The sequence below is a fragment of the Megalobrama amblycephala genome, linkage group LG20 (genome assembly GCF_018812025.1).
Source record: "Megalobrama amblycephala isolate DHTTF-2021 linkage group LG20, ASM1881202v1, whole genome shotgun sequence".
In the NCBI taxonomy this organism is placed as follows: Eukaryota; Metazoa; Chordata; class Actinopteri; order Cypriniformes; family Xenocyprididae; genus Megalobrama; species Megalobrama amblycephala.
Genome location: NC_063063.1, coordinates 18,614,883 through 18,632,613, shown reverse-complemented (window position 1 = coordinate 18,632,613; position 17,731 = coordinate 18,614,883). Strand labels below are relative to the sequence as shown.

At 39.6% G+C, this 17,731-nt stretch overlaps 1 protein-coding gene across 1 annotated transcript; it reads left to right on the top strand.

The window, feature by feature from the left end:
• The first annotated feature begins 208 nt into the window (after positions 1–208).
• On the top strand, positions 209–17,531 carry synpo2lb (synaptopodin 2-like b). The gene is made up of 4 exons (XM_048170559.1): positions 209–732; positions 7,973–8,124; positions 8,211–8,926; positions 13,246–17,531. Exons 1-4 carry the CDS (start codon positions 631–633, stop codon positions 15,858–15,860), a joined length of 3,585 nt encoding a protein of 1,194 aa, XP_048026516.1. The 5' UTR covers positions 209–630; the 3' UTR covers positions 15,861–17,531.
• The last annotated feature ends 200 nt before the right edge of the window (positions 17,532–17,731 follow it).

Here is a 17,731-nt window from a genome sequence, read left to right as displayed (position 1 = left end):
TATAATAATTCCTTTTCATGTAACCATCTCTGGTCAAGCAACTTTATATCTAGATCAAATGAACAAGTCCCCATAATTATTTAGCTGATGAATTCCCCAATAATATCTAGCTTGCTAAACATTTATTTATAATGCAAAATGAGTAAGCTTAATTTTAATTCGTAATATAGTCTTGTGGCACCTGACACCCCAAAATAACTCCTCTAACAGCTCTCTTCACATTTTGAGGGCATTCACAGATAAAGCTCAGTGGGCCTGCTGGGGTATTTATTTTTAGCGGGTCTATCAGCATCCTTTGGATGTGGCTGTGGATTGACAGGACAAGTGTGGCCGGCAGCAGCAGGATGAAGGAAGGAGGTCCTGGATCTAGACCACGCACCCCCACCCGCCAACCCAGCATTCCAATAAAGAGAGATAGAGCTGTTCTTGCTTCCTCACGCCCCCTTTTGCTCTCCCCACACTTCACATGCACATGGTCATGGGGGGTGTATCTGCGCTCACCTCCCAGGACTGACAGAAGCTCAGCAGGCAATCTGGGCCACAGAGGAGGACTGAACATCCAGGGATGGGACGAGACGTTTGATAGAAACCAAGAGACATTAAAAAAGACACAGGAACAACGTAAGAAAAATGGTTGCAGAGGAAGTAGTGGTGACCCTCTCAGGAGGTGCACCATGGGGTTTCCGATTACAAGGAGGAGCTGAGCACCAGAAACCCCTCCAAGTGGCAAAGGTAAGGGGACAGTTGGATAGGCTACCTGGTTTAGCTGAATCATGTGTCTTGTTTTAATGAATGTCTATTAAGCTGTTAAAAAAACATTTAAATTTGAATTTAAATTAGCCTGACTTTTGTATGAGTGATACTGTATAAGTACTGCAAGTACTGATAAAATCTAATTTGCAAAATTACTGTCATATTGAAATATCTAATTATATTTAAGTACATATATTTAATTATAATTTAAAATATTTACATATATAATTTGTATATAAAATGTAGGGTTAGGGTTATATAACTAAATATATAAATTGATCAATGTAAATTAAATTTAGGCCTGATCAGATATACAGATATACTTTCTTTTTTTTTTTTAAATGTACAGATATGTTTTTTCCACATGTCAATGAGGAATGTCTATAAGACTTGATAAGCCTACAAAAGTATTATTAAGTTTCAAAACCTTAAATGCAATTAGGATATATATAGCACAGACATATCTCTTATTTAATAAGGGCAAACATGATTAAGATAACACTGCCATATAATACTGCAACTACAGGCCAGAGAGCACTTAGTTTATCTGTTGATAAACGCTGTTCATGAGCATGTGCTGTAAGCATTCCTGGTCCATAGATAAATCTGCTAGGCTTCACAGTGCATCTCTTCACTCTTATCTAATTGACAGCTTTTGTTTGGCTTCCTCTGGAATCCAGATCTTTCAAAGAAGCATTCTCACACAGTTCTGTTTAAATGAGGATGTTATTTCAGGACTGAGTAGAATTACAGCCACAGTGTCTACTTATAAGCACAGTATGCCCCATTTGTTAAGTGACAACTGTGTGCAATGCATTTTCCCTGATCTAAGAGCTATTTTGAATTGGTGAGCGATGCCAGAGACTGTCTAGTCTACTCTTTCCATATTCTGAGGGAAAAGATATCTGTCACAGAGCAATGGCCCTGACTTTTTTTATTTAGAGAAACATATTTTTGCTTGGAAAAAAAACGTCCGTCCAGCTCCAGGGAGTTTCCCCTCGTCATTCATTTCAAGGTCACTTCTACAGACGTTCATCTTGTTTCCATTTGCAGTGTGGCCTTTTTTCCATGACCGTCTCTACTTTTAATTGAGCTATTCTGATCCACCCGGATCTCTGATTGCTTCTTTTAATCCTGGCATTTAGAACGACCTCAGTGACACTTGCTCGGCTAGCAAAATACTCTGGCGATGTTTTGAAAATGACTGAAGACATACTGTACAGGGTGTCCTCATAATAACTTATAATGTAAATGCATTCATACTTCAAATCCTTTACAATGTGTTATGGTACATATCAACTTCATTTACTAAATTAGACAGTCCACTTCTCATAAACATGCACTCATTGAGTTTTAAGCTGAATCTACTGAGGCTGAGTGACAACTGACTCTTTACAATAGTTGAGCACTTTATTTAGGCTATGTGGGGAACACATGGTGAATTCATGACATGCTCTGGTTCAGGTCTGCCAAGAGGCAACAGCTGCCCTGGCACCAGCTGCACATGTTGTTCCCCCAACTTGCATTCTCAGACCATTTGATCGGCAATAAAAAGAAGGTGAACAGGCCCGGCTTTCATCTATTGTCTTCCAATTACAAATTTGTGTTACTAGTTTTCACAGAAAAGCAAAAATAACATTGTACTTGTTGGTCTTCATAGCATTGTGCATTTATTTTTGTCCACAACATGCAGATATAAAAAGCTGTTTTTAAAATGAGACATTATATATGGCTAATATTCTGAGCTGCTCTGAGCTGTTAAATCCCTTTAGGTCTTTGTTGGGGGAAATACACATTTGCTTTAGGTTGGTGAAAACATAACCCCTCAACTCATCAAAACAGTTAGTTTGTAAAGTGCCTTTGAAAGCAAGAGACAAGATAGGAATGTGGTCGGACTTTTAGCATTGGTACGTGTTGATGAAGTGAGTGTTAGGAAAGCGCTCTTATATTTGACAGATGACCTCAGGAAGGCCCTAAGCTCAAGGAGGTGGTATTTGAAGATGGGCAAACAGCCATATAAGCCACTCTATTTAGACATACTGTAGCTTCATCCCTCCAGTGTGCCAATTCAAAACTCACTGGATTAAGCCTAACTAGTCTTTGGCTTGACAGTGAATTATTTTATTTACAGTTAACTGGTTTCCAGTTTATTCTAAAATTATTTTTGCTAATACAGGACTATTTTATATGATTTTGTACATGATACATGATTTGATAAACAACATTTCGGTAGCGTACAGTATTGTTTTTATAATTCTTCAAATAATTAGATTACTTATGTGCAGTAGCGTAGTACGGTGGCCCAGTAACGTTAGTGCACAACACAACGAAATTAAAAAGGCAAACATAAGTTCACAACACAACGAAATTAAAAAAGCAAACATAAGTTCATAACACAACGAAATAAAGCCACAACACAACGGAAACAAGCCACAACACAACGGAATCAAGCCCCAACACAACGGAATCAAGCCCCAACACAACGGAATAAAGCCACAACACAACGGAATCAAGCCCCAACACAACGGAATCAAGCCCCAACACAACGGAATCAAGCCACAACACAACGGAATAAAGCCACAACACAACGAAATAAAGCCACAACACCACGGAATAAAGCCACAACACCACGGAATCAAGCCTCAAAACAACGGAATAAAGCCACAACACAACGGAAACAAGCCACAACACAACGAAATAAAGCCACAACACAACGGAAATGCTCCCGACCACTTGGGGGCTCTCAGAGCTCGGTAATATTACTATTCCTTGCCAATGTTCTATAAAGTCGACAGTTTTACAAAGATATCAATACCATGATTAGTTTTAAGTATGTAAGCATTGTATATCGACATGATATATTAATTAAAAATCAACTACGTTCACATGTTGTATGGAGAAAGTTTCATGTTTATTTTCATATGTATACTTGTGAATGATTTGACGCGATACCCCGGCGCATGATAAAGGGAACATCCAACAATTCCACCAAATGGTTAAAACGTATAATTTGTATTCATTAAAATTACTTTTAACATTTAAAAACAGACATGTTCAAATTCCAAAGGTTGTTAGTTCCTGTTGGTAAGACTGACAAGCTTTGGAATTTGAATATGTCTGTTTTTAAATGTTAAAAGTAATTTTAATGAATACAAATTATACGTTTTAACCACTTGGTGGGATTGGCAGACGTTCCCTTCATCTTGCGCCGTGGTATCGCGTCAAATCAAATCATTCACAAGTATAAATATGAAGCTATTTTGCACATAGGTGAAATTGAATTAATATTTCATGTCGATATACAATGCTTACATACTGTTTAAACTAATCGTGGTATTGATATTACTGCCGACTCTATAGAACAGTGGCAAGGAAACTAACTTTACCGAGCTCTGAGAGCCCCCTAGTGGTCGGGAGCATTTCCGTTGTGTTGTGGCTTGATTTCGTTGTGTTGTGGCTTTATTCCGTTGTGTTGTGGCTTTATTCCATTGTGTTATGGCTCGATTTCGTTGTGTTGTGGCTTTATTCCGTTGTGTTGTGGCTTTATTCCGTTGTGTTGTGGCTTGATTTCGTTGTGTTGTGGCTTGATTTCGTTGTGTTGTGGCTTTATTCCGTTGTGTTGTGGCTCGATTTCGTTGTGTTGTAGCTTTATTCCATTGTGTTGTGGCTTTATTCCGTTGTGTTGTGGCTCGATTTCGTTGTGTTGTGGCTTAATTTCGTTGTGTTGTGGCTTGTTTTCGTTGTGTTGTGGCTTTATTCCGTTGTGTTGTGGCTTGATTTCGTTGTGTTGTGGCTTGATTCCGTTGTGGCTTTATTCCGTTGTGTTGTGAACTTATGTTTGCTTTTTTAATTTCTTTGTGTTGTGCACTACTGGGCCACCATAGTACGGGCCTATTTTATGCAAAAGAACACCAAAAGTAACGAATAGAAATATTTTATCAAAAAAATTTGTTCAGGGATACATTTTGCAGGTTACATGAGTAAGTTCAGTCTTTTTATGTCTTTATTCTTTTTGTGAGTGAGTCACTCATTCATTTAACTGATTCTTAAAAAAACGACCGAAAACAATCATGGACCCTTTTCACAGACTGTGATGATGCATTTCAATGGTCATCAACATCATAAATCCTGCAAAGTTTTTCATATTTTCTTTTTTTAACACTATACTTTGTATTATATTACCTTTTTCTTATTACCATCAAATTACAAAAAAAAAAAACATTTAACACTGCTGTGAAGGTGTTTCTAATACAGCAGCTGTGGGAGTGATGGTAAAACTGACAACTCTCTTCTGACTGCCATTATCAATCTCTCTAATTTTTTTAACCTCTTTTTGAAAGTCAATATTGTGGAGTTACTATTTTGCTATTTGAGCAAATGGGAACACAAAAAAATAAATGTAATGTAGTCTCTCATTCACGATTCACCGATATATAAGTTTACTTCAGCTCCTGAGAAACCTGAAAATGTGAAAAGGGTCTATTTTGTCAAAAGCATTATCAAGTTTTCAAGTTCATTAAATGCGGAAGTCAACGATTTGCATTCACTGATTTGAAATATTTGCTCAAAAATTCATTATTAACAAAAGTTAAAGTCCCCCTAAAATCAAAATTTAAGTTTTTTAGCTTTTAGTATGAATATGTTAGCCTTAAGATTATGAATAAGCTGGTGTGTTCCAAAACAATGACAAAATTCACATTTAGGAGATCTAAGCATTCAAAACTTACAGTCTCTCACTTCCGCTTAAATGGATCACAGATTTTCATGACATCACATCGCACTTCAGCTTCTCATCAAATCTTCGGTCCAATCAAATGCTCTCTAGAATCTGAAGTCCCGCCTCCTCCTACACTCTTACAGAGGCTGAAGCTGCATCTGAAATCGGTCATTTGTTCACACATGTACTAGTTTAGAAACTAGAACTACATGGTGAATGGCACATAGTGCACTATAAAGAGAATAGGGAACGATTCAGACAGTGTAAATATGCTTTCCTTTGACGCAAATGAAGCCTGTTTTCACGTGTCACATGAACCGCTGCAGCGTGAACACAGTCTGTTCTGGTCCAGAGACACGAGAACACAGAGCAGATCATATGCGCGAGTCGGCTCAGACCACAAAAGGTATCGGGCCCATTTGAATTCTGCACAGAATGCTGTATATAAGCGATATAAAGGACATTAGAGATTAGAAGGTTTTACAGAGTCTAACAGCTCTGTCCGAGCTGTAACATAAATGAAACGCTATTGGTTATTTCAAAAAAGGGTGGGGCTGTTTCGATATATCACCCTGACTTCCTGTTTCAGTTGAAATTACGTCAACACATTGAATAATGCTGCGCGTTCCAACACTCTTCAGTGGGCCTTTAATAATGTTATAATTAACATTACAGTTATTAATAGTTCGGTCAGAACGAAACATTTTAAGAACGATTTTTAAAGCTCCTTGGCGCATGAACGATGTCACCATTATTTCGCATACGTAACAATTTATTTATATGTAGCCTATTACAAATGTAGCACAAAGAATTTCAAATCAACTGTTTATCCACACAAATGATTCACAATTTAATAAGCTAATTTGAAAATCAATGCACTATCAGGGCTCAACACTAAGGATTTTTTCTACTGGCCCGGTTGGGCCAGTGGTTCAAATTTTTACTTGCCCCGCCAAAATTTTCACTGGCCCCACAACAAAAAATTAATAAAAGTAAAAGACTAGAAAATGGGCCTATAAAATAAGCATAGTTATTGTTTTCGTTGTCTTTGTTATATTTAACCTCAGTAAATAAGGTTATGACACCAAAAGCTACTAGATATAAGTTAAAGTAATAAAATATTAACAAATAATCCAATTACGAGTAATAGCACAAATAAATACAACAGAACAAACATATAAATGAAATAAATGGTGCTTTTCAAGCTTTTCATGTAGGTTTAAACAGGAGATTTTCAGGTACAGAAATTGTAATCTAATGTATAACTATATAACTGTAGAATAGATTAAACTTTATTACAGTTAATCAGTTACAGATGCATAAAAAAGTTTTTAATGTTGAAAATATAAAACGTTAAGTACTGTTATTTGAAAAAGAAAATAAGACACTTTAAATGTGAAATTAAACCCGCCAGTAGGTGGCAGCGAATCACTGTTAATGAGCGAATCATTGAGATTCAACAGATTCATTCAAACGGCTTATTCATGCAGGAAGTGTTGCTCCGAGATGCAAAACAATGCTGTAACTTTGTAACTATTTTAGTAGGCGAAATAGAGCGAAACAGTCGATTTGGTGTCTTAAACATAAGTCACTTGATATGAAGTGCTTGTTCATTAAACTGTACGCTGAATAAAATCAATATCAGATTTGTAATCATGCTAATATTTGGAGGAAAATGGCGCTCTTTGTGTAATATTGGTTAACTATATTAAATGATATAAATATAAAAGATATACTGGGGGCAGTTTTGCCCCTTATCTTGAATTCTGGGGGCATTATAAAGGCATTTTAATAGACTAAATCACGCACACTAACCTACTAAACTACGTCATGTAGTGCATGCGTGCACTCAATGGGTGTGTTTTTGTTTTGTTTTTGTGAAGTGATGGACATACACGATAATATCAGATCGTTAAATCAACAATTACGATATCACAGACGATATATAACGCACACCCGACACCACTGGCCCGATCAGGCAAGTGACCGTTCCGTCTACTGTCCCGACTCCCGAGCATCATTCACTCTGGCCCCGGCCATCGGGCAGTCCTTATTGTCGAGCCCTGACTGTTGAATAGGCAGGATTTACAATTGACACATCGAGAAAACGGAAGAATGATACATACTCCAAACAAGAACTTACAGAGCCTTTGAATGAAGAGTGGAACCTTTTTGTAAATACTTAAATTGTAATCAGGGGTTGTTTATGTAGTTTACCCAGAGTTTACCTCTGAGAAGTAATTAGTGATAATAGCACTGGAAAGTCCCCCAAACTGTGATCAAACTGTGATGTAAAGACAGAGGTAAAAGTGTGATGTGCTTTTGTGGGGGAATTTGAATGATACTAAAAAATTACTATCACTAAACTAATATGATATTCAGAAATGAAGTAATATCTTAATAAACAATGGCTAGAAGTTTATGTGCTTACATAATTGTTTATCTCCCTGAAACTCATCAACAGAAAGTTTGTGCTGACTCTGTCTCCCCCTGCTGTTAAAGGTGAGGAAGCGCAGTAAGGCCTGCAGGGCTGGGCTCAGAGAGACTGATGAGCTGGTGTCAATCAATAATGTGTCCTGTGGAACACTATCTCATGCTGAGGCTATGAATCTGATTGATAGTGGCAGAGGAACCCTCCATCTGCGAATCAAAAGGTCGGAGTGAGATATCATTATCATGAGGAGTTGAAAGTCATGCTATTAATTTTATATTCAAAATAATCACTTTGCTTTCCATTCAGGGCCCCAGCTGCATATCAGTCTGTGGTGCTTCTGGGTCGGGCCCCCTCTCCCCGTATTGATAAGGAGTACCGGGCAGCCTTGAGAGCCCTGTCCCCTCCTCTTGCCTCTAAACCGCCTGGTGTCCACAGAGCATCGCTCATGTCTCCCACCGGCGGCCTCGAGTGGCTTACGTCCCCTCCAGACAGTGAAGCTTACTACGGGGAGACAGACAGCGACGCAGATGTGGCAGCACAAGAGAAGCAGCGCAGGCAGAGACGACGAAGTCCCAGTAGCTCTCCTGCCAAGAGCCCTGGCCAAGCCTCACCCCAAGAGGAGGAGACTTCGGAAATGAGTGGCTATGAGAGCACACAGGACATCTGCATGTACCCTCAAACACAGAGCTGGCCTGTATCTGATCTTGAGGGAACGGGGACTCAGCAACAGCACATAATGCCTGGGGTGGCACGTAGAGAAGTGGTCTACCAGCCTTCGCAGGCTGAATGGTCGCACCAGGCAGAAAATTCCTCTGAGAATTCAAGTCCATCAGGAGCTGCTGAAGTGGACAGTGGGTTCCAGGAGCCCCCCACTGTCCCACCTCCACTTGTTTCTCCAGAGCGGGCGAAAGAGGCTCTCATGCTTGCATCTCACAGACAGATGGTACCCATGGTCGGTCCTGTGGACAACCCAGTGGATGAAGAACTCACTGTCACGTACATGGACAAGGCCAAGCAAGCTAGTGAGTACCAGTCATCTTTTTTAAATAGCACATACATACACTACTCTTCAAAATTTTGGGGTCGGTAAGATTTTTAAAATGTTTAAAACTAATAACCGTTTATATCTGTAATATATTTTGAATTATTTTGTTCCTGTGATGGCAAAGCTGAATATTCAGCAGCCAGCTAATTTAGCCTTCATTGTCACATAAGCTGACATAGCTTTTGAACAATACTGTATGTTTGAATATCTTTATTTAATATACCATATACACCATAATACACCAATTCAATTGCCATTTAATTGCTCAAAGAAAAATAACTATTTGACTGAATTTAAGAAACACCTTGTGAAGTGGAGACATAATAAAACTTACTAAATCCAGTAAAATTCATAATTTAATGTCAGATTAATTCTTGCAGTTAAAAGCTAACTATCATCATAGCACACATTAGCATGCTTTGCTTGAAGTAATATTTTCCTTGTCCTACAACAAGAAAATGATTAATGTCGTCTTAACACAATTTGACAGTTTTTCTTATTTATGTTGCATTAACTAATTTAAATTATGTAAATTGAAAAAAGAGTGAATATATATATATAAGGATGAGCTCAGCATTACCTCAGCATTCTTGTCATTACCTCAAACATTATTTCTGTACTGTGTTAAATTTAACCTCTGGAAATCCACTAGAGAGAAGTCAATCTCCAATGTCAAGAAGGAGTGTGAATCTGGATCTGGTGAGATGCACTGATATTTGAGAAAATTAAGGCAGAAATCAGTTTATTTAAGTGAGATCCATGCTGCATTTTGTAAGAAGATCCTTAATGTGGACATTTAATTTTTGCAAGAATGGGAAAAGTTTTGTCTGAAAAAAGTCGGTCTGAAAAAAGTTGTATTTATGAAATTGATAGAGAGAGCATGTTTGAGGATGAAATAATCACTGGATTTGTAATACTTCGCAAGTTTTGCAAACCCGAGTTGAGAATGTAAGTTTGCAGAATGATTTTGAATGTAAAAACAAACTGAGCAAGACCCATGTAGTTTGAGTCATGATGACACAAATGACTGTTATGAACCAGTTCTTTTAATGAATCGATCAAAACAAGTCAGTTTGAAGAATCATTCACTGAATGAACTCACTAAATCAATGAGAGCAGTCCTTATTTTACTGCACGTTATCATTACTTTCAGTTATGTTCGTCTCAAAATTAAGTGCATTTTGTGTTCTTAAGGCTTGTGAAATTTGAATCAGTGGTTGTTTGTATGACAACTTTTAGTTAAGGATACACATTTGCTTCATTGATTACCATACAACCTAATAACAGGATATGGCTCAGTGGGAAATAATATGTTTATGATGTGGGATTTGTAATTGAGCTCATACAAATGTTGGTGATGGGGTTCCTCATGTCCCTCTGCTGAGGATTTAACAGGGCAGGGGAAAGGGGCTGGACTCAAATGAGCAAGAGTCTATATTTGTCCCTTGACTCAGGCCTATAATACAAGCCTCTGTTGCATGCTGGGAAAGGCATGTCCAGTTGCTGTCCAGTGTCAGTGATATTTCATTCTCTCCATTTAAACTGTGCTAATAATGTGATTTTAAGTGCCAAGAATTATCTGGACTTGTTAAACAAAATATTCTACATCTTTAGTTTATTTTCCCTTTTTAACAATATTCTTAAAGTACTAAGGACCCTAGTATTTGAAGACCCTTCTTTCTATTATCTTTAATTATGATAATGCTAATATAACTAAATTTAAATAATTTTATGACCTTTAAGGGGGTCTCTGGAAATTTGTCGAGGGGCTACGGCCCCTGGTTTAGGACCACTGGACTGGTTCAGTAGCTGTTTTTCTTTGGGTTTTTGTACTTTTGGTCATATCTATTGAAGCCAAGTGTTTATTTTTACTTAGTAATCTATAACTTGAGTCACTATTCAGTGATTTGAAAGCTCATCCTTCTCAAAGGTTAAAAATCTGACCTTAAACATGACATACATGCACAGGTGTCAATGTGATGTAGTTAATGAAGTGATGAGGATTAGGAGTCTGTTTTTCACATTTCTTCTTATAGTAAGATAAACACATATTGGAAACTTCATTGGAGTCAAACAATATATCTTGTGTCTGTAGCTGATGGGGTGCTAATTCCCCTCTCTGAAGCCTTTGGGAAGGGGTTCTTCTCCGCTAATGGCACCCTGCCGACAGTCTGAAGGTCACTTTGCTTTCCAAGACTGACGGGACATTTTGAGGACTGTGTAAATAAACACGTTTTGCTGTTTAATTCTGTATCTCTATTGAGAATTCTGAACTCAGAATATCTAGAACTCTTGTTTGTGAATTCTCTTGTGTGTATGTTTCTGAGGCTAGAGACATTAGTGCAGTGAGGATAAGTGTCTATGACAGCTGCTCTTCTCTGTCATTGTTAGTGGTGAAATTACAGAATAAGCCAGGGCATTCAGACAGCCTTGGTAAGAAGAGAAGATGAAGCGTGCACACCTGTTATTGTGACAGCATGGTGGGAGGTCGAAAGAGCATGGTATAAAATATTGTGGATGTGCCAATCAGAGAAATATCGCTGTCTCTAAGAATAGATAGTTAGATTAAATAGCATTTGTGGAGGAATTATTTCAGTGTATTGTAAGTGATACAACTGTAGTTACCTTTTTATCTTTTCATTTTACAATTAGTCTCAAACAAATCTGATCAGTAGTACTCGTTTCAATTTCAAAGTAGGTTTAGAGTCATTGATTTGGTATGGTTAAGTCATTGTGGTATGGTTGGAGATGTCAGCATGACCCCACATGACGCTCAGCTTAAGCGGGCCTATCCAGAAAGGCACCGAGGTGGGCCCAAACAGGTGGGAAATGTCCGTTAGCTCTGTTCACTGACCAAAATAGCTTGAATGACATAATGGGGTTTCTCTAGGCCTGTGACAGGGTCTTGTGGTTAGACAAAAGGTCTTTAAAAGGCCTGACCTCAGACTATAGACTGGGTTGATTTCGCACCAATGTAGGCAGAGCGCCCAAGTATTGCTGGCTGTGCTCCACTAGTGTGTTTGTGTGTGTCCTGCCAGTAAGGCTGGCTTAAGAACATAGTTTTTTACACTGAACAACATGAGGAGCTTCACATTGCCTGGAGAGGTTGAACACGAAGGACACATCTATGCAGGTAAAGACCTGAGGGCTTCTGTAAAGCTTTAGACAGATGGAGCTTGTTTTCTGTTTAAATGATCTAACATTGGGGATAAAATGATCACTAATGAGACAAGGTGATGGAAAGCACAGGCATTGTATACTGTGTCTTGGATTTACAGAGATCAGTTTTGATTTTTGTGTTTTTGTTAAGTTTGTTTTACGTGTATTGATCTATTGAAAACTGAATTGCTTAAATAAGCTCAGATATGTCAACCATTTCTCATTAAGAATAATTTTATGTCACATGTTTTGATTCTAACAGGTATGTAATGGTTAACTTGTTTGTTGAATGGTCATTTGTAAGGTCTAGATAATCAGAAGTCTGTACAGATAATTACTGTATAATTGAAAGCACATTTATGCCTTTTCTGAACCTCTTAAATGAGAATATTTTGAATTTAATTTGGCTTAATTTGATCCAACGTTAAAGATGTTTTGAGGCCCTTTATATTAGAATGAGAATTTCTTAGTGAAAAGACTATGTCCATTAGACATATCAGATTTCTTTACCCTGTCTTTTAATATAGATCCTGGATCCCCAGGGGTTACTTGCTCAAGCTGTTAGAATGTGATGGGCTATTTGTAGAGAAGGATGAGCTCAGTAATTTACCATGAGAATTTTGGTGCCAGACATTTCAGCATCTAACCACTGCATTATAGTGTCTAATATCAGAGCTATTCTGACTCAACTAGATGTGTTCCAATTTATTACAATGCCAGCTTGATTTATTAAAGTTGTCACATTATGTTTGATGACTTTATGTGTGATGTTGCCCATTCATCACCAAAGGCGCTGTTATATAAAAGTCATAAGATAGACTATAGACCACACAAGGCATGCTAACAGTCCTGTAAAGCCATGTCACAAAAAATTTTTTCATTTCTTTATGCAGACTGGAAAACAATTGTTAACTAGTGCCTGAAACAGATACTTATAGCAAACAACAGCAACAACAACAAACATGTACTGAGAAGCAGTATATTCAAATGTAAATATATAATAAATGTGCATCATCATTATGGTTAAATGATGGCATGTGGTATAAAACAAAATATACAAATGATACTGTTGGTTCAAGTAAAGAAATGTAAAGTATTTCTTGCTGATTGATATACACACTATCTTTCTCTCCTTAGAGCTACACAGAGGTGAGAGTTTACAAGATAAGCAGGTGAAGGAGGCCCGATCCAAGTGCCGCACCATTGCTTCACTCTTGACAGATGCTCCTAACCCTCACTCTAAAGGTGTGCTTATGTTTAAAAAGCGACGGCAGCGCGCCAAAAAGTATACTCTCACATGCTTTGGCAGTGTAGACGGAGAAAGCTACAGTAACACAGAGGGAGAAACTGAAGACGAAAGCCTGTTTCCTGGGAGCGAATCTGAGCTTGATGAGGATGGTTTTTCTGCTGCACCAGACCCTACTTGGGATAGCGGTTACTTGGAAGTTTTAGACAAGAGAACTTCAGCGTGTATTGTGCCTGACAGAGATGCAGAGATTAGCCCCGGCTTAAACGCCACTTCAGGAAAAGGAGCCCAGCTTTTTGAACAACAGAGGAAAAGAGCAGAAAAACATACGTCAAACCTGGTTACACCCACTGCCTTCTCCATGCCACAGCATCAAGGAGAATCAACCCTAACATACACCCCAGTTACTCCAGTCACACCCCTAACCTCTCATAGTACTAGTATGATGAACGGGGAACCTTTGGTGGTGAGCCGGACAAGTGTTGTGTTGTCCTCTCCAGTCCAGATGCCCATGCCATCAATGGCAGGAGTATTACCAGATCAAGCAGACTCATCGACTGCCAACTCAGTGCACAACAGAACTGCCAGGCCATTTGCCCCTGGCTGTGTGAGCCACCGAGCAGCAACTGCTCCAGTAGTCTTCAGGCCCAGCCCTGCCAAAAAGGTTGGATCACAGGCTCAAGCTGTGTCTGTGGCAACTATGCCAGCTCCCTTCTCTCCTGCTGGCTCGGAGGGGAAGAAAGCCATCTCTACAACATCACTGTATATCCCTGCCAGACCAGCCACCTACAATGGGCCTTCCTCTGTGCTCTCTCCATCCTCAATCATTTCAGGTCCATTTTCTCCTCCCCCTTCAAACGCTCCACTCTACTCCCCAACTTATTCCAGCACATCTGCCCCTTTTTCTCCAACATCTTCTCATGTAACATCTTTGAATTCACCTTCTGGTATAGCTCAGCCTTACTCTCCACCCCAAACACAGGCAATGCAGCTCAGTCCTCCGTACCACAAGGTTTCTGCTCAGTATCAGCCACCTCCACCGGTTCAGGTGCCAGCACAGCCTTTCTCTCCCCCATTCACAAATGCTCACAATGCCCCTGCCCCAGCCCCAGCTCCTGCCCACACCTATGCTCCTGCAACACCAAATGTACAATCTTCACCAGCCCACAAAGTTTCCTTTAACCCATACATCTCTGTGGCAGCCACTACTCCGGAAATACCAAATGCACCAGTTGCCCAGCAGTATCCTCTTTCCAACTCCACTGATGCAATGACTTCTCGAGAGCAGCGGGTCTCAGTCCCTGTCGGCCGCACTGGGATCCTGCAGGAGGCTCGTCGTCGTGGCACCAAGAAACCAATGTTCAATGCTCAGGAGGAGAAGAAGGCTCCATCTTACAACCCTGAACTACTGTCTCTAGTGCAGAACTTGGATGACAGGTCCCGTTCGGGTCTAGAGGCTGGGTTTGAGTCTGGCCCTGAGGAAGATTTCCTCAACCTGGGTGCAGAGGCTTGCAACTTCATGCAGGCACAGAGATACAAGATGCCACCACCAGTGGCTCCTAAACCAGCTCAACCAGCTCCTGAGATGCCCCAGATGCAAGGTAAAGGTGCGGAGCTGTTTGCACGCAGACAAAGTCGCATGGACCGATATGTGGTGGATAAACAGCCCAAATCTCCAGCGCAGCCTCGTGATCCTTCACCCACACCATCCCTCCCAGGTCACTGGAAATACTCTCCAAACATCCGAGCCCCACCACCCATTAATTATAATCCACTGCTGTCACCTTCTTGCCCTCCAGTAGCCCAGCGTGGCACAAAGGCTAATGATGCAACTAAAGTTGGGGTTAAAACAGTGCCTGGCCAGCACAAACAGGGTATAAAGGCTCTAGACTTTGTGAGCAGGCAGCCATACCAGCTCAACTCCTCTTTGTTCAGTTATGGAGGCGGAGTCCCTCAAAACACTGCCACTTATCAGCAGCAGCAGAATGGTGTTGGCATGACAGGTAATCTCCTTAACCCACCGAAGCAGGTCCCTGTTAAAGCAAGCCGTGTGTATGAAATCAAACGTTTCTCCACGCCTACTCCCATGTCTGCACCCACATCCCTGACCCCCACTGTAATTGCCCCTCGCTCTGCCACAACTCTCGGTGAGCCAATGTGGCGCAGTGATGTCACTTCCCCTCCTCCCATTGCTCCACGACCTTCTGCACCATTCTCGCCACCTCCTCCAGCCCCGACAGCAGCCCTGCCTGCTCTCCCCCAAATATCCACTGCCCCCATGCCCAATTCAGTGCCCATCCCACAACCCACTTTTGGGCAACCCTACACCCCATTTCAGGCAGCCAAGCAGTTTAAGAGCGCCCCTGAGCTGAGTCCCCTGTCTCCTAATGTGCGATCCTCAGGGTCCGGGAGTAGCCAGAACCTACGGGTACCCAGGCCCCGCTTCAGTACATCAAGCATGGGTCTGCAACCAAACGTGTGGAGGCCTGGCTCCATACTTTACTGAGAATCCACTGTGACACTAATTATCACCCTGGGCAAGAGCACTTGAATGCTTGAGCTCTGTTCTGCTAAATGAATTGTTCGACTTCAGTAATATGACAAAACAAAAACATCAGTCAGAGATGCTGTATTTTTTTTGCATGTTCACAACTGTAGTATTTCAGTCACTCCACACAAGTACACAATTATTTTTAAAATAGAGTATTCAGCAACATCTGAATATTGAGATATTTATGTACTGTCCACACTTTGATTCCTGTTTCTATTTCAGTTTGCAACTCATTTATTTTACACCAAATTAACATGTTTAACCCACAGAAAGTATTGCACAGACACTATTTGTCAGAGCAACTAAATAAAATATCAGCATTAATGCCTAATAATGATCAATGATTTTATGTACAAGGGGCCACAAGGATTGAATGATGAAGGGGTAAGTAAACTATATATTACAGAATCCTATTGTGACAGAAGATAATGGATGGCAGAATCATTGAAGATTTGTGTACAAGTGTTATAGAATGTTCTAAGATGTATTTGCTCAAGTTGTATCAGAGTCTCAGTGACAGAGAGGTGAAAGAAATGTACAAAGAATGTGATGGGCTTGCAATGAAAAAGATGAAAAATCCTCAAGTGGAGAGATGGTACAATCACCCCCTTGCTCTTGCTCTTGAATTGCTATCTCATCTGACCTCTGCCATGCCCTTTACTTCTAATGTTATCCATCCTTTATCTCTCTAAACATCTCTTGAGGTTGGACTGCAGGCCTGTGTTTGTCTAGCATTGCACAAAGCCTTTGCTTCTTGTTTGACGAGAATCAGTATGAATGCTTGATGCATGTGCTCATTTTATTCTCATAATGCTGCGTATGCCACGGTTTTGACTGAGCATTTAGAAAAGCATGTAAACTCCACTGCGGAGAATTGTGCTGGGGCTTTTTCATATGACAGCTGAAAAAAATACACTAGATGACAATTTCTGAAAGCGCAGCTTTATCTTTATGACATATTATGCGAATGTGACATCTGACCACTTTCCCTGGTGCTTGCTCTCATTGTGAATGATGCTTTTGCCAAACAGGTATGACATCCATTTCAATCACTTGTGTGAGCTGTTCAACAGCATTTGTGAAATTGTACATGCCTAGTTGAACTTTGCTTGTTTTGCTTTTTATCAGAAAAGACATAATGGAATTGATGGTTGGAACAACATGGAATGGTGGGTACCATTTCTCTACTAAGGTTAAGAAGGTTGATTGGATGTAAAGATATAGTGTACCTTGTGTCATTTAAGTAGAAGGTGATGACAGAATTGAAGTATGCAGATGGGAAGTATATAGCAAGATTTATCATTTTAAAGCAAGAATAGAGAGGAAAGTGCCTATCATAATGAATGTCAATAAGTATGTCATGCTTTTACGCAACATTTTTAAAGCTTTAATTCTTTAGTAAATGTATTATACTTGTGTTAAATATTATGAAAACATTGTAATTATATTAAATCGATTACACTTACTTGGGTAATTTGAAGTTTATAGTAAAATTATGTACAATGCAAATGTTGAATGTGAGAAAATGGAAAGTTTGGATTTCTGGGTTCTTGGGTTCTAGGACTGGGAATACGAGAACGACTGTGTACTGAGTTAATATAGATGAAAATAAATGTAGAAATATAAGTAACGGATGTTCGTTTTTTATTTAATTTCCTCTGATGTTGTGTTGATTTCATAGCTCTCAAGTACATTAACCTACATATACTGTATAAATATAATGATCATCATATAATGGTCATGCCAAACATATAGTTCCACATAAAATGTTCTTAATTTGATGAAATCTTACAATGCGATATGTTATGCTGAAGGGCATGAAAATA